This window comes from Gopherus evgoodei, chromosome 10 (genome assembly GCF_007399415.2).
Source record: "Gopherus evgoodei ecotype Sinaloan lineage chromosome 10, rGopEvg1_v1.p, whole genome shotgun sequence".
Taxonomy (NCBI): Eukaryota; Metazoa; Chordata; order Testudines; family Testudinidae; genus Gopherus; species Gopherus evgoodei.
In genome coordinates, this window is record NC_044331.1 from 4,959,488 (window position 1) to 4,982,085 (window position 22,598).

Here is a 22,598-nt window from a genome sequence, read left to right on the forward strand (position 1 = left end):
GGTGGATGATACAACAGGTTAGACAGGGTGGGAGAGATGGGGTAATAGATGTGCAAATTCTTATCAAAAGGAGAGTAGTGATCACGGCTCTCCACTTGCCTAGCCATTGTCAGGTTGTACTTTACTGTCTGCATTTTGGCATCAAATAACAAACGAATATGAGAGTGTAAAATCCATTTGATAAGTCTCTTACAGGCTTTCATCTACAGTAATGTTATTTTAAATCTTCGGTTTTAATGCTATACATGTCAGAACTGATAAAATGTCATGATTTTAAAGTCAATCTCATTCTTTTAAGGACCTGATTCATGGATCTATTCAGGTTTGGCAATACTGAATGAAGTTTAAACCTGAATAATGAAGAAAAGGCCCTATAAATGGGGTTCCATCAAAACAAACTGTCTCTTCGAAGGGTTTCTTTCTGTCAGGCTTCCTTATTGAGAACACTGACTCTCCTCGATGGGTATCAGGATGAATTCAAAGGAAATGAAATTGGAAGTCATGTGAAGAAGTTCCCCAGGGTACCTGTTTCCCAGTGCTTCTGGAAAGACACACACTTTCCAGAGGAGCTTGTGACCAAAGTTCAAAACCAGACAAATTTCGCTTCCTCAGGGAATCTGTCCTTCAGCCAAACACAGGAAGGAGGGGCCAAACACAGGAACCAGACTGGCAGTTTTAGAGCTTTGTCTCTATGAGAAACTACCAGTAACTTTATCTCCCTCTATGCTCATTCCTTTTTCAAAAGTTGCTGAAATACCCTGTCCTCTTCCCAGCATGCCTTGCCAGGCTGGTCTACAAGTCCTGCCACTCTGAGATTACATTTACCAGCAAAGGAGAAAGGAGTTCCAGATCATCCTGCACTTTAAGAGCAGTATGGGCAAAAAATCTAACTCGCTTCAAGACCGAGCTTGATAAGTTTATGGAGGGGATGGTATGATGAGCCTGCCTATGATGGCACGTAAACAGATCTGTGACTGCTAGCAGCAGATATCTCCAACGGCTGGTGATGGGGCACTAGATGGGGAAGGTTCTGAGTTACTAGAGAGAATTCTTTCCCAGGTGTCTGGCTGGTGAGTTTTGCCCACATGCTCATGGTCTAACCGACTGCCATGTCTGGGGGTGGAAAAGAATTTTCCCCTGAGTTAGACTGGCAGAGACCCTGGGTTTTTTTCCCTTTCTCTGCAGTATGGGGCATGGGTCACTTGCAGGTTTAAACTAGTGTAAATGGTGAATTCTCTGTAACTTGAACTCTTTAAATCATAATTTGAGGACATCAGTAACTCAGCCAGAGGTTAGGGGTCTGTTACAGGAGTGGGTGGGTGAGGGTCTGTGGCCTGCAACGTGCAGAAGGTCAGACTAGATGATCATGATGGTCCCTTCTGACCTTAAAGTCTATAAGACTCTGCATACAGAAGTCTTTCCTTGGCGCTAATCACTTCTGTAATCATGCTTTGTAAATTGACCAGACTGCACACGGTATCTTAGATGTCACTGATTTATAGAACCCCATCCCACTATTTCTGTATGGGTTTCTCTCCCAGAACTTCTACATTTTAACAGTTAGCTTTTCATTTTTTGACCATTACTTCCTTGAGCAGAATGTTTGACAGCAAATAACACTCTCAGGTCTTTTCCAGAGTGCTACAGTTAATCTGAACGCAGTAACATGTATGAATAGTTTAAATTATCCTTTAAAAATGTGCAGTATCTTGCATTTGTCAGCACTGCAACTCACCTGCCACTTTGCTGCCCTTCTACCTAACTCTAGCCAGATTGTGCTGTCCAGGCAGGGTGCCCCTGGACCCAGAATTGTGCAGGAGAGGACCCCCGCCCCAGAAACACACTATGGGGGCACTATGACTCCCAAGTGGTGCCTCCCTGGACAGCACCAATCCATATGGCCTTGTGAGAAAACTGCAGAGAGGAACTAGCCAGAGACTCCAGCGAGCAGGAGCAGAAGCAACCAAAGCAGGAACCTTTGGACACTCAGAGAACTTCAGTTTTGACTAGACTTTCTGTCTTGTGGTGATTGGCTGTCTGCTCCAACCCTCCTCCTCCTCCCTCAGTCTCTTCATCTCAGTTTCACTCCACACCTGGCCCTGTTACCCTCTTCTCTCCTGTCCTTTCCCATCACCCCCCACTTCCCTTCCCTTCTCTGCCATTTAGCTGATTCCCCTCCTAAGTAAAGCCACCCAGAAAACCAAACCAAACTATCCTGGCACTAACATGAGGTTAGAAGCCATCCCATTGTTCACTCTGCTTGTGTTTACCCCTTTCCCCCACCCTGTCTTTCTTGTTAATTTAGGTTGCAAACTCTTTGGGGCAGGGACCATCTGCTACTCTGTGTTTCTGCTGCACCTAGCACAATGGGGCCTCACTCTCAGCTGGTCATTAGGCACTACTGTAATAAATGTGATTAAGAATTAATAATGTTGAATAGGATCTTATTTTATGAGGAATCCCACTAAAATCAAGCCTCATCTTGGTTAACCCAAACAGTTTTATATTGTCTGGAAACTGCTCATCATCTTTTCCAGGTCACACACTTATTAAACAATACAGGTACTAGGGCAGAACCTTTCAGCACTACACTGTTAAGCTTCTGCCTTATTGAAAATTGACTATTTGTTCCTACCCTTTATTTCCTGTTTCTTAGTTTCTGATCCATGACACTACTTTACCTCTCACTCAAAGACTATTTAGTTTCCTTAATAGCTTCTTATGAAGGACTCTGCCAAAGGCTTTTTGAAAGTTCAAATATATTCTGTCAGCTAGTTTTCCTTTATCTGATTTTTTGTTGTCATGTTCAAAGAATTCTAAGATTAGAAAGGCACAATTTCACTTCACAGAAGCCATGCCGGCTTGCCCCCTATCATCTCAGCTAGGTGTTTTATAATTCTACATATTAACTTTCCATACAATGCAACTCATAATTGTCCAGCACATGAGATCATTGCAATTATTCTGCAGGAGAATTCTGAATCTCTGCTAACCTTTTCTGTACTACTACAAGAAGCACATTTCAGAAATGCAGATTTTCTGAAGAATGCTACAAATTGTCTAAATTTCTTGTAATGATTCATAAAACAGGTATAGAGACCTGGCCTAATTTTGAAAACCAGGATAACTATAATCAAGATTTACACTTAGATCGCACCTTAGCCCAATTATTATTATTGAACTTCCTTCAAAAAATGCTAAATAAGTGTTGATGTAACTATAATGTACAGTACTTATAAGGATGATAGAGTTTACTAGATGAACAAATATGAAATCAACATTTAGTAAGATTATATTGTGTAGATGCAAAGATTATCTATAGTAAAGTTAATAAAATCCAGTGCTCACTTGCACTACAGTGCTCTGATCACTTCTTAAGATAAGCACCGTCAGGCCTGGTCAATAGTGCATGTCTAAGACAAGTCATTGAGTCATTAGGTGGTATCCTTCCTTCTGGGTGTTACAGTGGTTTAAGGAAGGACAGTGTTGTTTGAGTGCCATCATTCCAGGTGAGATCTCAAACAAATATTCTGACCACTGCTATCCTTAAAAATCACCCCACATTTCTCCCAGTAGAGGTGGTACCCTTGGTGAGGTGTTCAAGCTAAATTCCACTGGCTAATGGCCTACATAAAATTTTCCTTTGTAATAGTAAGTTAGACAAGGCATACTTCCCCTTTATTTCCTAAACTGTTATGTAGTGTTCAAATGGGAATGCCACCTTCTAACCCCCAGAAGTGGCTGTATTTCAATTATCCTTTTATATAAAGTTTGCTGAGATCTTTGAAAAATGGCACGGTACAAATGGCAGGTAAGCTCCTTAACCCTGCGTTGCCATGTAACTTGTACTGAATGGGCTTGCATATGCTTTATCATAAAAAATAATACTTTGGTTGTTTATAAAACATGGTTTTCTGACTTTTTAACTCCTACTAGAATAGCATTTGCTGTAAGCCATGCTGGAGTCTGTGATGAAAAGTACAAAAGGAATCACTTTGTTTGCACCACCCAAAATATAAATGCTTCTCTTTACTAATACTTCCTCTCTCAAAGAACACATTTAAACTCTGTTGTTTCCACGACTGCATTCAAGCATGATTTCTGGATGTGTCAATATTTATTTTCGTATTCTATATCCCACAATATGTGCCCACAGATCTGCATACATTTTACAATGTTTGTTTTCACCAATAAATACCATTACCTTATTTATCTGTTTGGAAACTGACTTTGACCTTTATAAAACTCTTGAAAACAGAGCACTTGAAAAAGAAAACAGACTTTGTCAAGCAAGGTAAAACAGAATTTAAAGGCCTCCGGCTTCCCTGATAGTAAGACACTCATCAACTATACACAGTTTATAGTAGCTTTTGTTAAAGATTTTGCTTTCAATCTTTGTGGGGTTTTTTGTTTGTTTGTTTCTTTAAATTAAGGCCAGAACACCCCCTCCAATAGTCTTCTTCTGATCCCTTCCATCTTATCAGTGTGATGCCTTATTTCTATTCCCATCACTATTACATTTCTTCCTCTTTTCTTTCTCTTGCTATCAGACCTCCCTCAGCTGTTGTGATTTTTAGTGAGGGTGGGTCTTCAAAGCATGTGGATTGTATTTTGATCATGTTTTGCTGTGCCCCAAGTGTTTTGGCAGAAGGGTGTTTTGTAAATAAATTATTAATATGAATCAATACCCCAAAGCAATTAATAGTCAAATCAGTGATAAAAATATACAGAAATGCTCAGATCATTTGGCTGAAATTGTGCTGTGCCTCCTGAAAGTGCAGCACAGATAGGCAGAGCCTAGGAGAAAGAAAATGTGCAAAGGTGGCTTTCAACCACTTTAGCACCCTCACTCTTGTGAGCTGCTCTGGCAGTTTCTGTCACCTCCACATAATTCAGAGTGGCCTCTGCCTGCTCTAAATTACAGTGCACTCCTCCCTACGGGACTGCTCTCTCCCCTCACCTGTGAAGTGTTGGGCATTTGCAGAGTAGCCTCTAGCTGTTCTACAGAGTGAGTTTGCCAGTGGAATTCTTCCCAGGCCAGCTCCAGGGCTTTCAAGCAGTGGTGTACAGATAGTCATAGTGTGATGGAGAATCCATCTCCTTATGTTGCTTCATTAAACAAGAAGGCATTTGATATGCAATAAATATCTGAATTGCAGACAATACACCTATTTTTGTGATCTGACTAGCCAATAAGGTAGGCATTAATTCTCTGTAAGTGCACAGAAAGTGAGTGATGATTTGCTTTGGGCCACCAACTGCTCCCAGCTGGTCATTAATCCCCAGGACATCCCCGTGCCTGGACTGTTGTTGCTTACATAAAACGTTAGTTAGCTTTTAAATTAGGTCTTAATTTATGTGTGGAATATGATCTTGTGGAGAAGAAAAGTCTTGATCTGAACAGCTTGATCCACGGCATTCTCACTACCAGTGCACAGGAAGCAGAAATTTGTAATTTATGAGACCAATCTAAGAAGCAGCGATCCATGTCCCAGGTCCTCCATATATGTGCAAGAGAAACTTTACACACGTGAGCAGGCCCATGCAGCTGAGTGGGCGCACGTGTGTGTAAGTATGTGCAGGAGTGGGATCCATAGTAAGAGACTGACATGCCATCAACACTGGGTTGGACATTACTCAGAAGAGGCAACACCCGGCCCTTAAAAGGTGAAGTTGGGAAATGGAGAAGGATGAAATCAGGAGCAATTCTGTCTGTCCAAGTCATGCACTTCCAGTATTTTTGCTCTTCCCCAAACGGGTGATTCACAGGGCATAGACAGAGATGTGTAACTTGGATGAAGGTAGAATCCTGAGGCAAGCAGAGAGCTCTGTCAAGTCTACAGCTCTCTGACAATGTCACTCCCTTGACTTTTACATCAAATAGTGGTAGTGGTGCGTTTCCTTGCAGCAGACTCAGTCCTGAACTTACTCTAGTGCTAAATTCTGAGGCTGGGGAGGCAGGGGGTGCAATGCATTCAGTGGTGGGTCTCATCTTGCCTCGCTCTTCAACTACCTAAAAATCTGGTTCAGATTCAGGGCTGAAAGGAATCCCATCCCTTCCCTCACAATTTAGAGTGTTCCCAAACCCTGGTCAGCAAGGATACATATCTGCTATGTTCCCTCATCCATAGGTACCATGGCTTGAGTAGGAGAGATGGCTTCTTCAGGAGCTGCTGAGCCTCCCTCAGCTGTGCGGCCTCTAAGTGGGGACTCCCCCAGAAGGATGTCTGATACAAGATGGGATCTCAGAGGAGAGGGGATGAGAGAGGAACAGTTTGCTCCAAGGAAGTCTTGGAGACCCCTCTGGCAGGGGTGACAGGATGGGAGGGGTGAACATCTGACAACACATAAAGCAAACCGTGTGCTACGTTTGGGAAAGTGAGAGAGATGTGAGCTAGTTAAAGAGTGCCCCGTTAATGACAGATTGAAGAGATCAGTGGCTAAGGATTGGGCTGAGAGGGGACTTGAACAGACTGGAGGGACCAAGAGAAGCAAGCATTTCTATCACACATTAAATTGTCTGACACTAAATTGCATTCAATATAAGCAGGCAGACTTTGTATATTTGAAAAGGCTATAGCATTGTATGACGTGATGCATTCTCATCTCAAAGCAGAGGACTTTAGAGTGCACAACACACTCCAAGAAGCAAGAGGAAAATACACCTTAAATCATTCTGTACCTTTCAGTCTAGGATTTCTTGTGCATTCTGTACAAATTGCGCCATTAAGACATTGACCTGGTTTAGAGCTGCCCCATCACAGAAACTATGGGAAGGACTGCACCCCAGAGAGGCACAAAGCCATCACATGGCCCGGTGAACAGGACCACCTCCCAGCCTTCCTCATCTTTCCAAATCATGACATGGCCAGGGGATAACGGTGAGACCATGTCTTCCTTCTCTTCTTCTCTTGGTCAATATGCACCCCACGGGTTGCAAGGGATGACAGGTCCCACTGTTTCCCTAAGTACAGGTTCTTTGATTGTGACAGGCCCTTGCATGGTGAGCCTGATGAGGTGGGCAAAGCTCTGAGCAATCTGTGTGTCCCCACTCCCATACAGGACAATTACAATCTGGCCCATAGACTCTTGTTCTTCTATTGTAATGCAGCTCCTCAAGGACCGCTGCAAGACCTTAGGCTGTAGTCAAATCTTGACTATTTTATCATTGCAATATTAATGCAAGCTTCTCCATGATATCAGCCAGCAATGATAACTAACCTGGGACTGTTCTGCTTGTTTGATCGACAGTCTGTGTTATTTATTCAGCACAGAGAGATTAACCTGTTTGCTGCTGACTGCTACTGCAACTCATATACAGAGGGAACATAAATGAGACACAAAACAACATGACAAAATATGGATGTTGCAAGGAAATACTTTGCTAATACTAACTGTCTTGAAAAGTTAAGTGAAAGATGGAATTTAAAAATCTCATATTTTCTATACACACACACACACACACACACACACACACACACACACACACACACACACACACGTCAGTCTGCATGTGCAAAGTGTGGGTTCGCGCCCATTTCACCCACAGTTGAAAATCTGGCCCCTCACATTGCTTGAAGAGTTGTGTTTATGTAAAAGATACATATAACTTTATGAAGGTTTCAGGGATTTTAAAGTATTTAAATACTGTTACACTGTACTGGTAACAGATGTTCAATTATATCTTTAATTTTTAGTTTTACTGAAAAAACAATAGATCATTTGATATTTTCTGTAAAATATAACTTTGAAAGGATGCCTAAGTATACAGTGCTTCCAGAAAATTTATTTGAGCCTTTCAGCTACTGCATTAAAATCGGTACTTCTGAAATTAGCGTGAGAGCATTCTAAGAGTCTAATAGGATTTCTTGTTTGCCAAAAAATAGTGCTTTCAGAAGCACAATCTTTTGTGTAATCTCTCTCTCTCACACACAACAAGACAGATGGCATCATTAATTGCCTCTATATCTAATTAAGTTTAAAAAACTGTGCTTAAATAATGCTAAAGTTGTGGTACAAGCTGACAAATGGAGGAAATTTTAAGGTAGAATAATTGGGAGGGAAAACAAGAGAGAACAGACAGGAATAATAAAAGAACAAACAGCATTCATTAATTGTAACTTTCCTGGCTTCTGTGAGGATGTGCCACAACCTTAATATGATCCAGAAAGTGTTTCTGTATTTGGATGGAATCCTGGCTCCATTGATGTCAATTGCAAAACTCCTGCTGACTTCAGTGGAGCCAGGATTTCATCCTTTAACCATTTTATTATTGGTTTGTTTTTATACTTTTCATGGAAGTTATCCAATGCGGCTAATTGCCAGGACAATCCAAAGCACACCACTTGAGCACATACATACTTTGGGTCATGTATATACAGTGGTCCCCATTTCAAAGTTAAAATCTGCAATCAGCCATCACACAGTGGTGTCAGACACCTCAGTTTCCTCTACACTTACAATAGAATATGATGGTCCTAACAGTGGTGCCATTACAGAGAGTTAACTTTTGCCAACAGATACCACCTTGTAGTAACTTCTGGGCTATAAATGAAACCTCTGCATTTAGGCCTTTCCCCCTCCTCTTTTCACAAAGCACATAGACTGGGATTTTCAAAGCAGCCTATGGGAAATAGGTGCACTAATTCCATTGAATGGATTTGGGCATGTCATTCTCATAAGGTCCTCTGAAAACCCCAACCATGCTGCATAATTTACCCTATTAAATACATATGTTAATATATGCAGTTGCACCTTATAACTATAGTAGAGTTTTAATTATCTGAGCCCCTTGGAAGACAACACCCTTGCATAGATAATTAGGATCTTCTACAATCAGGAGTCAGTAGGAAAGGAGCCAGCAGACAAGGAGATGCTGTCAATTTGTGATGTAAACAGGTTTGGGTTCTGGGGCTTTAGTATGACTGGGACCCTGTGTTAGTATTTTGATACATTTCCTGATTTTGAACGTTAAGTATTTGTACCCAATAACTGTATAGCAGTGCTCACAACAACCTGCAAAGACTCCACCTTTTTGTTAAAATTTTATCATTAGTTTTCAGTCTCTAAACCTGGCTTTCTTTGTTGGCCAATTGTGTACATTGCAAAATACCTTAATCTCAATTCCCCTTTTAATATAATAACATGATTTCCTTTCTTTTAAAGAAGAAAATATTCAGAGCAGTCGGAATTTGGTTATTAGGATGTTTTTTTTGTTGGATGATCTCATAATGACAGAGAAATCTGACTGCATAAACAAAAGAAATGCAAGATTACTCAAGATCAGCAAAACACACGACAAGATCAATATTTTGTCCCACAATTTTGTCAAAGCTGATAAGTCTTGTTCATGCCAGAAGGAAAAGGAAATAAATATGGAACAAGAGTTAGCAATTTTCAGCATGTTTCAAGCTAATAAAATTAGATGGATCATTTGCATTATGAGCCCTTCCAGAAAAGATACTAAAATAATGAAATAAAAAATTGTATCATTGTTTTCAGCACACACTTGAAATAATTCCTTTGTTACCTGCTGATGCAGTGCCCCACCCCAAAAATATGCGCTATAGAGGGTAACTTACCTCTAATTGTCGTTGTGTGTACACTGCCTCTGTAAATCCGTGCTCTTGATTGTGGGTTCCTTGGTGCTGCAAGCTTGAGAGGATCTGGAAAGAAGTGACTACTACAGCAGCATACTCCCTGAGGAATCTGGCTGAGTGGGGTGGTTTATAAGAAAGACTGTGGTCCCGACTACCTTTCTTTCTCTCTGAGCTGCTGTAGGCAGCAGCGTGTTTTGGAACTGATACTCTGCCTGGTGGATTTATTACATCGCTTTTCACCTTGTCGGAAGTCTGATACAGCTGACAATGAGGTTTCCCTGATTGACTTGCGGACTCAGGCAGGGGTAGATGGAGTTACTTGAGCAGTTCTGATTTTACCTCTTTAAAGACAAGCCATTGCTCATTCACAGTAAGGGCTCTCCCAGGCAGGGTTCCACAGGACTTTGTTTGGTCACCACTCTCATGTACTTCAGCTGCTGCTTTGTGCCTGCTGTAGGTTGCACATTGCACCACAGCTCTAAAACCTACACTGGGCTTCCTAGTTCAGTCGCTTCTAGGTGTAATTCAAGGAGTTGCCCTATTAAAAGCGCCGTCTAAAACCCAAATTTGCTTGGCCCTGGCTCTTTGAAAGACTACCTCTCACCTGACGTACTGCTGCAACAGCTGAGATCAGTCAATATCACTTCATCTTACACTGTCTAAATCTGACTATCTGAAAGCTGGTGCCAGGGTATTTTCAGTGTAACACACTGTACCCTGAAACTCACTTCCACAGTTCATCAGACAGGGCATGAGTCTGTTGACCTTCAGGACATGGTATAGAGCCAATTCTTCTTCTCAGACCTTTACCTCAGAAGGCTGGACAGGGCGAAAGTATATTGTCAGGGCCCCATCTATTTCACAATTCTGCAGCCAAAGAATGATTCCTTTCTGCAGAATTGTGCAGAACCTTCAGGACCTAAGCTCTTCTTGAAATAATTCAGCGTATCATACCATAATCCATAGAATTTTTAAGATTTAAACTAGTCAACATTTTGCTACTACCAATACTTTACCTTTAAAATATTAATTGGGGGGAGAAGGGCTGGATGGCTCAGAAACTGGCAATTAAATATAGTGCATCAGACCTCTGTCACCATTTCAAATCAGGACCAGGCTGGTATAACACAGGAATCATCAGCCAGTGACAATTATCCAATCAGTGATCAGCTGTGCAAAATGAACGGGGGATTTCAGAACCGTACAGAGTGGACAAATTCTATGTCACAAAACCCATTATTATAATTGGTACTACTGGAACCCTTATAGTCAGTCTCGAGAGAGATGCCTGGATTGAATGAACCAACGATTGAATTGGTAGAATGACTGAAGGAGGTTGCTCTAGGATCAGACGTGGACAAACTATGGCGGGACCATCCTGCCTGGCCCGAGCTCCCAGCTGGGGAGCCTAGTCCCCAGCCCTTCCCCCGCTGCTCCCTCCCCAGCCATGCCATCGTGGGGGCTGCGCTCTGGCCCGCCGTTCCCACTGGGCATCATGGGGAACGCAGCTGGCTCTGGCCAGGTGTCACAACTGCGAGCTCCTGCTGCTGGTAAGGAGGTGGGAAGCGGGGGCGTTGGGTAAGGGAGTGGGGGTTCTGGGAGGCAGTCAGGGAGGAGGGGGCAGTTTAATGGGGTGGAGGGTCAGGGGATGGGGAACAGGGAGGGTTGGGAGTGGGAGTCCTGAGGGACCTGTCAGGGGGCGGGGATGTGGATAGGGGTTGGGAGGGTAGTCAGGGGAAAGGGAGCTGGCGGGTTGGACAAGGGGGTGGGATCCTGGGGGGAAGTTAGGGGTGCAGGGTCCCAGGAGGGGGTGGTCAGGGAACGAGGAGCAGAGGGCAGCTGGATAGGGGGTGGGAGTCCCAGGGGGGCTGTCAGGAAACAGGGATGTAGATAGGGGTCCAGGCAGTCAGGGGACAGGGAGCAGGGGGTTGGATAGGAGGTGGGGGTCCCGACAGGGGGCAGTCAGGTAACAAGGAGCAGGGGGGGTTGGGGGTTCTGAGGGGAGCACTCAGGGGCAGGAAGTGGGAGGGGGCAGGGGCCAGGCTGTTTCAGGAGGCACAGTTTTCCCTACCCGGCCCTCCATACAGTTACACAACCCCAATGTGGCCCTTGAGCAAAAACGTTTGCACACCCCTGCTCTACGTGATGGTTTAGGCACGTTAAAAGAGCAGTGTGACACTTGCATTTGCATTGCTTGTGTGGTACCTGATCTCTGGAGTTAAATCTCTACCACCATCTATCTGGCAACTTTCACAATCACTGAATTTATGACAAAGATATTTTGCACTTATACAGCAGTTTCTATCCAAAGAACTCAAAACACTTTCAAATATTACTGAACAAAGGCTCACGAAAGCTCCAGGTGGAAGTATTATTCCCATTTTACAGATGGAGAATTGGAAGCACAGAAATGTCAGAATTTGTCTGCAGGGGAAAAGTTGATTACATTTAAAAACTCACTGAGCTAATGCCTTTAACATGATCTGCTAGAGCCTTGTGGGATTTCAGATATTTCTGGTACACTATGTGGTAATGTATTTCTGTCCAACTCACCTGCTGCTCCATTGTTTGTGGGTGGATGAAAGTTACAAGGTCAACTGAGAAGTAGCCAAGCACCCCTCTAGATTTGCAGGCCTCTCCAATTTTTAAACATAATGAATTAAGAACTGCTGGATCAACTGAACATTGTGGAACAGTGGTGCCAGATGATTGCAAAGGACCATCTGCATGGATCTGATCTCCGGATGAAACTATCTTTATGTTTCCCATTGGCTCTATCAGCATATCCACTGTAAGGTTGGTGACATTTTCTGAGGGTGGAAAGGCTTCTATCACACCGCCTGGTAAAAAAGGAATTTTTTGTTAAACTTGTAACAGAATTCAAACTCCAGCATTTTCAGAATCGCACAGAATTCAACCAATCACATCTACTGCACTCAGACACTATGGTGAGGACTACCACAGAAATGTCTTAAATAAATAAATAAAGTAAGAACTGTGTAGCTAACCCCTGTGCATCTCTTGGAAAATGAAGTGTATGGTCTCTAAACAACACTACATCGCCGTTCATAGGGAAAGCATTAACAAGATTATTTGGCATTCTGTGTTATCCTGTTGCCTATTATATAATATTTGATTCAGCTATGATAAATGATAATTGTGACAGACCCAGGCCAGTGGGGTACAGGAGTCTGGTAGAGGGCAAATATACTGGTCACTGGATGAGTAGTTTTCTGTTCCCTGAGTGACCAGAGCAGGGGCTGCACTCGAGTAATCAGGAACCTGCTAGAACCAATTAAGGCAGACAGGCTCATTAGATCACCTGCAGCCAATCAAGGCAGGCTAATCAGGGCACCTGGATTTAAAAAGGAGCTCACTCCAGTCAGGCAGGGAGAAGCTAGAGGAGAGGAAGTGCGTGTGAGGAGCTGGGAGCAAGAGGCACAAGGAGCTGAGCGTGAGAGGCTGTGCTGCTGGAGGACTAAGGAGTACAAGCGTTATAAGACACCAGGAGGAAGGTCCTGTGGTGAGGATAAAAAAGGTGTTTGAAGGAGGCCATGAGGAAGTAGCCCAGGGAGTTGTAGCTGTCATGCAGCTGTTACAAGAGGCACTATAGACAGTAGCAATCCACAGGGCCCTGGGCTGGAACCTGAAGTAGAGGGCAGGCCCGGGTTCACCCCAAACCTCCCAACTCCTGATCAGACACAGGAGGAGTTGATCCAGACTGTGGGGAAGATCACAGAGGTGAGCAAATCTGCCAATAAGTGCAGGAACCACCAAGGTAGAGGAGGAACTTTGTCACATAATGTTTTTATACAGTTTCTAAATGTGACAGTGGGTGCTCTTTTCCCAAAACCATTTTCAAATGGGAATTCTGATCTACCCTTGACTCTTCTACAGATAATGAAATCCATGGAATGTATCAACTATAATATAACTGCAGGATACTTTACTCCAGAAACTTGCTAAACATGCCTGATGGAAGAATGGCTTGGGGGTTATATGGTCCTTGTGAATTCCTCCCCTCAGTAGGCAACTAGTGCTACATGCAACTCACCTTTTGGTCCAATGGGATGGCAAAACCACACTCCCACAGTGGTTTCCTGACCAATAACTCAGAGGACTGAACTACTTGTAGTTCACAAGTCCACATGCTGACATTTCCTGCTGAGCTTCTTTGCCAAAGACAACATAAGCTCCAATATATTAACACAAAATTAAAACGGTTGGTCCTTATTCATTCAGAATAGTGTAGGAGAGGTAGCTTCAAGGTTCAGGTTAAACACGCGAGTAGGATATAAGAATGATAGAATAACTGCCTATATATAATTCTTAAATGGACAGTTAAATATAATGCGGAAATAAGAAATTTTTAAACAAGCCCAAGATTAACAAGAAAATGGTATACAGTATGGTATAATTACCCATTATAATACTTAACAGGAACTTTGCAGGCTTATTTACCTTGACTAAGAAATGTTTGGAGGAATTTTTCCCATGTAGGAAATCGTTTCTCATTGACTGGCTGTGCGTGCTGTGCTAAAAGGCCCGGGAGCTCCTGGGAGATCTTCACCAAAGCTGGCTCCTGCAGAAACAAATTAAATAGAACCACAAGCAATTTTACTACAGAAATGAAAACTGCTTGTGGGGTGATTAAAAACCAGACCTCCAACAGGCACAAAAAAAAAAGTGGTTACTGTTTACTCACAGTCAGACAGGCTTTTTAAATTTTTCTCCTTACGTTTATCCAAAACAGTCTTTTTTTCTGACAGGCTGATTTGTTTTCAGCGCAATATCTATTCTATTATCACTTTTATCAGTAACATGACCTTGTGATTGTAAATGACATAAAAGCCTTGATATCGATCACTAAGCCATGATCAACAGTTGATAACTTCTACGATATTTGTATTTTAAAACGGAGAGTGTTAAAATGGCTATGCTTTCCAATAATACTCTTCCTAACTCTTTTACTTCTATACTCAAGGCAAAACTCAGCATTTTAGTCATCATGAATTTAGGGGAGCCCATGCAAGGTTGGTAGCATTACACACAAAGTGTATTCATGATGGGAGGTATCCTTGTAAATCTCTACAAATCTGTGAGACAAGCCAACTAGAGGATTGGTTGATGGCTCTCTACCTTTGGTTGGAATTTGATTTTTCATATTATAGGATATAAAATAGCCTCAGTTCCTCCCAGTATTACCACAAAAACCATCAAACGTATCTTGGCACAAACTAACTCCATTGTCTTTGCTGCTCAAGAGGCCCAGAGGTGAGCAAGGATGTAAAGTGCCAGGACCCTAACTCTAAAGCCCCGAGCCCCTCTTTCTTGCTGCATCATAAGCATTTTCATGCTTCCCCTGGGTCTCTTTCTTTCCATTTTACATATTCTTGAAATGAAAAATGTCCCATGCTCCAGAAGAGGACCACTTATCTGCCGATCCTGGCAACATTCTGAGCCCTGATCTTGTTTTGGGATTGGAAGGTGCTCAGTGTAACTTTGTGATTAACACTCTATAAATATGAACAAAACCGCTACTCTGCATGAGCAATCAATGAATCCTGTTACGTCCATAACATGCAATGTGACATAAAAGGTTTTTTAAATTCATATATATTATTATTAATTGTGGATTTATCTACAAAAAATGGCAGAGGAAGTATGGCCCAGTGGCTAAGGGCAACCGCCTGGGATAGGGGAGATCTGGTTTCCATGCTCTGCCAGAGGCTTCCTATGTAACTGTGAGCAAGTCACTTAGTCTCTCTGTGCCTCTGGACCCATCTGTACAATGGAAATAATAGCACTGCCCTATACCACAGGGGTGTAGTGAGGGTAAATACATTAAAAACTGTGAGATGCTCAGATGTTACACAAAGGGAGTGATATAAGGACCTTAGAAGTATATATATTTTAAGTGTCTATCGCTGGTTCTAGGCGCCATTGACAAACCTTTTAAAAAACACTTATCGTCAATAAATAAATAAATTTAGCAGCACAATATTTCACCCTCAGCCAAAACCATCCCAGATGATTAGCCTGAAATAACACAATACCATCAACCTCTGCCCAAATTACCACCTCTCAGCCTGTTTGCTGCTCTTCCAATGTCTGAGCATAACATGGGTTTTGCAGGGTTCCCTGAAGGTTAATAGATTTGGGTTATTTTGGACCAGTGAAACCAACTGCATCATTTGGCACATGAGGTTTCATTTGTCAGCTTGTCCTGCCTCTGCAGTATCCAGTCCAGGATCCACATCAGACAGAGGTCTGGTGATCTAGGTCTCGTGTGAAAAAAACACAACACAAGAGCAAGTTTACTGGAAAGACATTGCTTACTGCTGGCCCTCAGCCTAACCCTGGGCCACATTCTGTCACCCACACTGACTAGTACTTTACTCCTTGAGTTGTTCCACTGATTGTTTTTTATTTTATATTTTTCCATTTGTGTCTGGTTTGGAGGCTGGGACGTGTTTCAGATGCTGGTCTTGCTACTGTCATCCATGCTTTTGTGACCTCTAGAACTGTCTGCTCTGCAGTGCTCTCAGCATAGCTCTACACCTTAAATCCATCTGGAAACTGAAGCTGGTACACAATGCAGCAGCCTGCTTGCTGAGTGAGGTTTCTTGCTGTGAGAATATTGGATTAACACTGAGGGATTTGCACTGGCTGCCCACTGACTTTTGAGCAGAGTACAAGGTGTTTGGTTTTGACCAGTTCAGGCATGGGACATGCCTGTCTGAGAGAATGGCTCTTTCCCTGTACGATAGACTTGCACTTTAATTCTTAAAAGTAATGACCCATATCAATAATGCCAATAAGAAAGAACTCTTTTTGGTCTTCAACTTAAGTTTCTCATACCAGCCTATAATACAAACTGGAGTTCCTAAGAGCATCTACTCTACGATCAAAAATACCAATGGTAACTGCAGCTGATTAGGTCTCCCTCTGAGCAGACAACCACAGGATGCTGAAACACTAATGGTGTGATTTACTCCTATTCCAAACTGTGAGGTCAAAGATCAGAACCGCAGCCAAACAGTGGCATAAAGCAAAGTAATCTAAGCAGGAACTGTACCAGGGAATTCAAGACTGATTAAAACATCAGAACAAAGACCAACTGGGTTCATCAGGGCTTGTGTTTTGCTTTTAAATATAACTATCCCAAGAAACAGAGAGCCAATGGTTACATAAGAATGGCCATGCTGGGTCAGACCAATGATCCATCTAGCCCCATATCCTGTCTTCTGACAGACACTTCAGATGGAGTGAACTGAACCGGGCAATTTATTGAGTGATCCATTCCCTGTCATCCAGTCTCAGCTTCTTGCAGTCAGGGATTTTAGCATACCCAAGGTATGGGGTTGTGTCACAACTACATGTCTAATAGCCACTGATGGACCTATCCTCCGGAACGTATCTAATTCTTTTTAGAAACCACTTATACTTTTGGCCTTCACAACATCCGCTGGCAATGAGTTCCACAGGTTGACTGTGCGTTGTGTGAAGAACTTCCTTTTGTTTGCTTTAAACCTGGTTCTTATGTGAAGGGGTAAATAACACTTCCTTATGCACTTTCTCCACACCATGCATGATTTTATAGACCTCTATCATATCCCTCTTTTGTTGTCTCTTTTCTAAGCTGAACAGTCCCAGTCTTTTTAATCTCTCCTCATATGGAAGCTGTTCTATTCCACTAACCATTTTTGTTGCCCCTCTCTGTACTTTTTCCAATTCTAATATATCTTTTTTTGAGACGAGGCAACCATCTCAAAACAACTGTACTGTTACCTATACAATTAATATAAATACAATGCAGTAGACAGAAGTTTTCTTTTCACTGATTAATGCCATTGAGAGGTCAGAGTTACAAATCAATTTGCACATCTCAATAGGTTCAGCAATACCTCCATCATACTGAGCCTGATCATTTAGATCTAATGACTTTGGGCATGGTGCAATTTTAAAAACAAAACACACAGAGATATGTGGGATGTGGATTGAAAAGATTTTCATAAACTGATTTTAAAAAATCCAAAATTCCTTCCAGTGTGTGTCGTGATATTTGGGACACTGGTACCACATCTGTATAAATACAAATCTCAATTAATGGCATGCGATAGAGTTGTGTTAACATTTTCCATTACAACAATGTTAAGGAATATGAAGCCACTTGCTCAGTATTTTATAACTGTTTTCCCTTTTGAATACTCACTTTTTCCTTGCAAATAGGTTAGAAATAGGTCACTAAGCTCTTCTCCTCAACCACTCTGCACCCTTAATAACACAGAGATGACTGACATTTCTGCAAAGGGTTCAAACTGATACTCAACAAATCATCACTTGCTACAACTGATCTTACTAACTACTGCCAATTCTGGCAATACTTAATCTCCACTAATATTCTTGATCCCTGCTAGCAAGGGTTTAGACCATGACACAGCACAGAATGGTGCTAGCGAATGGTCTCCACTTAGCCATGGAAGATGATCAAACATCCTTTTTCACACTACTGTGCCTTTTGGCAGCATTTGATGCTGCACTCTAGTGAGATATTGTTCACGTTCCTAGAGCACTTGCAGGGATCAATAAATGGCTTTGGTCTTTCTTAGCCAACCAAACCCAGAAAGTATTGATGAGAAGCCGCCCCTTCACCTCCAGAGCTTTCACCGCTAAGTCTCACATCTTGTTCTCTACATGACACCTCTGAAGGAGACTGTGAGACCACACACAGCTGGACATCTTCACATGAAGCCAAGGAAATACTGTCTCCCAGCTATGACAATGACGAGGAAAAATCAACTCGTAGGGAGAAGGGGGTGGCTTTAAAACAAACTGTAGCAGGGTGGACCCCTGCTCCTGCCCTGACGGGGTTAAAAACAGCCCTGGGAAGGGGCTCTGGCTGGAGAAAGCAGCCTTTAGGCTGGGGCAAGAAGCCTGGGCTGATTGGGGAAAGTAGGCTCAATTGTGGCCATGCTCCAATCAGGCCCAGCTGGCCCCTATAAGAGGCTGTGAGCCAGAAGCCAAGACAGTCTCTCTCTAGCTATAGAGGAAGATGGGCCTGGCTGCAGGGAGCTGGACATAAGGTACCTGAGTGAAGCAGGGCTGGGGAAAGGCAGAGGAGCTGAGGAGCTCTAGCCTGGAAAGCCCCAGGCTGTGGCTTAGCATTGGGCTAATAGGTACTGGGGGATTGCAGAGGGCAGCCCAGGGGGTAGGCCAAGGCAGCAGGTCCAAACCCGCCTTGCCAGTGATGAGTAGGCTGATACTGCAGTCTGCCCCAGGGGGTGGGGCTAGACAATGACTGGCGGTAGCCATATACTGAGGCAAGGTGGGGATAGAGGGTAGGGGCTCCCCAGGGAGGGGAGACCCTGAGAGAAAGGGGTTACTGCCAGGGGGCACTGGGTCCAGAGAGGGACATGGGGGCCAGAGGACAGGCGGATCACCAGCCTGCAGAGGGCGCTCCAGAGCTGAATCGAGCTAATTCCTGGAAGTCACCAGCAGGAGGCGCCGCAGGGGTGAGTCTGGCCCGTCTACACAAACCATCATATTTTTCAAATTTTCTCAGTAGAACTGGGATCAAACCCACCTGAAGTTCCCTTAATAATCTAGTCCCTAGCAGAAGTTCCTCCATCACTGTGTGCCCCTAGAGAAGTAATACTGCCAACTACAAGGAAGTATAGCAGGGAGGAGAGATTATATTAAAATAAAATCATACCGCCTCAGACCAGTAGGTCAGACATTTACTCATGAAGCCAGACCTTTTAAAAACGTCTCTGATCTTCATGACAATTTTATTTCAATTGGACAATAGCTCAGCAGAACTTACTCTTGTTATCTCAACTGTGGCCCCAGACTGGCTAGCAGATCAAAGAGGCCCCGTGAGACGGGCCAACACCAGGTTTAGGCCCAAGTGCCCCCTTGGAGCAGAACCAGGGACAGCGACATTTCTGCCAAGTCGTGAACAGGTCCACCTGGGGAGTTCCTCACACTTAAGAAAAGTCTGTGCACCACCTCTGGGTGGAGAGACCACTCATGCTGAGAGGAGAAGTCCCTGCTCAAGCAATCCGCTGCGCATTCCGGGTGCCTGGCAGATGGAAGGCCTGTAGGTAGATGTCATGGGCTATACAAAAGACCCACAACCTGAGGGCTTCACGGCAGAGGATTGGGCCCCACCTTGCCTGTTGATGTAGAACATCGAGGCCATGTTGTCCGTGAGGGTCCTTACCACCCGTCCCTCTAGGTGCAAGCGGAAGGCCATGCACGCCAGCCGTACCACCCTGAGCTCCTTGACATTCATGTGGAGGGTCAGATCCTGAGCCGACCACAGACCCTGGGTCTGAATGTTCCCCACATGGGCCCCCCATCCCAGGTCCAACGCATAAGACACCAGTTCCAGCGATGGGGCCCTGCATGTTTCTCAGGGAGGACCACCACTGTAGGGAGGTGATAACTGGCTCAGACACCATGAGGACTTTGTCCATCGTGTCCCTGGCCTGTGAGAACTCCAAGGCCAATCAGGGTTGGAGGGGCCTAATCTTGAGTCTGGTGTGATGCACCACATACGTGCACGCCAATACGTCACCCAAGAGCTGGAGGCTGTGTCGATGAGCCCCTTCAGAGTCTTGAACCTGTCTGGTGGGAGGGTGGTTCTGGCTGACGAGGCATCCAGGACCACCCCAATAAACTCTATGCATTGAACTGGGACTAACGCGCACGTGGTGTTGTTTACCAACAGGCCCAAAGTGGTATACGTGGACAGAGGGCGCGCCATGTGATCCCACACTTGTGACTGGGAGCTGCCCTTGACCAACTAGTCATCCAGATAGGGGGAGATCTGAACTCCCCTGGTGCCTGAGGTAGGCCGCCACCACCGACATACATTTCATGAATACCCTGGGGGCCGTGGACAGGCCAAATGGGCGGACCATACACTGGTAGTGTTCCTGCCCCACCGTGAAATGGGGGAAGCGTCTGTGCCCCTTGAATATATGAATGTGGAAATACGTGTTCTGCAGATCGAGGGCAGCGTACCAGTCCTTGGGATCCAAGGAGGGGATGATGGAAGCCAGGAAGACCATGCGGAACTTGAGCTTCACCATGTACTGGTTCACATGTACTCGCAGGTCCAGGATGGACCTGAGCCCCCTTTGGCCTTTGGGATAAGGAAATAGCGGGAGTAGTACCCCTTGGCTTTGAACTCCCCCAGTACTGCTTCTACTGCTCATAGGCCCAGGAGCCGCCCCACCTCCTGTTCGAGCAGAGCCTTGTGCGAGGGGTTCCCCAGGAGGGACAGCGGTCGGGGGGTGGCTGGATGGGGAGGAAGTAAACTGGAGGGTGTAGCCCCAGGAAATGGTGTTGAGTTCTGAAGCACCTTCACTGGCAGCATGAAGGAACTGAGGGTGGGGGGAGTGTGTAGCGCCTCTTATGCCGCACCATGGAGACACCACTCCAGGGGTCGCTAGGGCCAGGGGCAGCTCTAGACATTTTGCCGCCCCAAGCATTGTGGCTCCATTGAAGCTGCGGGACCAGCAGACCCTCCGCAGGCATGCCGCCGAAGGCTGCCTGCCTGCCACCTTCCCAGCGACTGGCAGAGCGTCCCCCGCGGCATGCCGCCCCAAGCATACACTTGGCATGCTGGGGCCTGGAGCCGCCCCTGGCTAGGGCACTCCTATACAGGTACTGCTAGGGAAAAACTTTCGGCACTGGTGCACATGGCGAGCACGCACAGCTATAGTGGAATACACATCAGCAATCACTCGAATAAGAATTATTTTTTCTCAAAAAATATTCCTGGCCCTAGAGCAAACAGAAATTTGCAAGTCTGTGTGACAATAATAGTAGCCACAAGAAATGATGTTAGGACTGTAGGTGGGGTGTCTGGAAGGAACAGGTAGCAGATCTAGTTGAGAAAGATCAGGCAACAAAGAGAAGCCTGGTGAGAAGAGAAGAGAAATAGGTTTAGAAATAGAAAGAGACACCCAGGATGGAAAGACGCTCTGGAGCGGAGTGCATGAGAAAGGCCTGGGGCTTATAGATGAAATCAGAGTGAATGGAAGCTATGTGGGCCTTAGAAGCAAATAGAGCAAAGAAAGAAATCCCAGATAAGTAAAGCTGAATGGGAGAGATAAGGTCCAAGACGTAATATCTTTTATTGTACCAACTTCTGTGGGTGGAACTACACAGAGCTCTTCTTCAGGCCTGAGGAAGGAAGGGCTCTGTGTAGCTCAAAAGCTTGCACCTTCTACCAACAGAAGCTGGTTCAATAAAAGATATTACCTCTCCTACCTTATCTCTCAGATCCTGGGACCAACATGGCTCTAACATTGCAAAAAGTCAAATGGGCGAGAAGAACAATACAAATGGAGCTATGACAATACCAGCTGAGGATCTGCCCCCCTTTGTATTATGTCCAACCCTATTTACTTTTGTATTCTTACTAGCACTGGCAACCATGGAAAGAGTCCAAACCTTATGTCCTGACTGCTGTCCCATCTCACTGTAAGTGCTCCCTTGTTTGCAACTGACAAAGAATGGATATTCTCTCTCGTCCAGGCAGGTGTATGATACCTAGAGTGATAATTGAGGCTAAAGACCAAAAACATTTTGAAAGGTTGGGGAAAAAAAACAGAAACAGTTTTGGATGTGATACACTGTCTACCACACACCTACTTAAAGTTTAAAAGCTGGTTTAAGAATGAACATTTAATTGTTAACTGCAAATTTTAAAATTAAAAAGTGCCAATTTTGCCTTCCATGAGCTAAAATAATATGTTCTGGGAGAAGGTAACATCATGTAAAACAGCCGTCATTACCAAGTAACACAAATGTTTTTTGTATGTAAAATTGCTTTGTAAAATATTTGCTCCATCTGCTGAAAGTAGCAAAGACAATTTTCCCTGATAGCTAATGGCCCATTTCGGCTGGATGGCAAGCAATTCACCGTGGTTTCGACTTGCATTAAGTAGAATGGAGAGAACACTACATAGAATTCTCTACTTA

At 44.1% G+C, this 22,598-nt stretch overlaps 1 protein-coding gene across 9 annotated transcripts in view; it reads right to left on the reverse strand.

Annotated features, from left to right (window-relative positions):
* The window catches only part of IQCH (IQ motif containing H), a 109,526-nt gene that overhangs the window by 22,769 nt on the left and 64,159 nt on the right, over positions 1 to 22,598 (reverse strand). For 8 of the 9 annotated variants that reach the window (XM_030578082.1, XM_030578083.1, XM_030578081.1 and 5 more), the window contains 2 exons: positions 14,061 to 14,181; positions 12,153 to 12,439 (listed from right to left, as the gene is read on the reverse strand). In XM_030578082.1, coding sequence (XP_030433942.1) covers positions 12,153 to 12,439; positions 14,061 to 14,181 — 408 coding nt within the window. Of the gene's footprint in view, positions 1 to 10,615; positions 10,770 to 12,152; positions 12,440 to 14,060; positions 14,182 to 22,598 lie in introns of all 9 variants that reach the window. The other variant, XR_004002367.1, reaches the window with a different exon arrangement.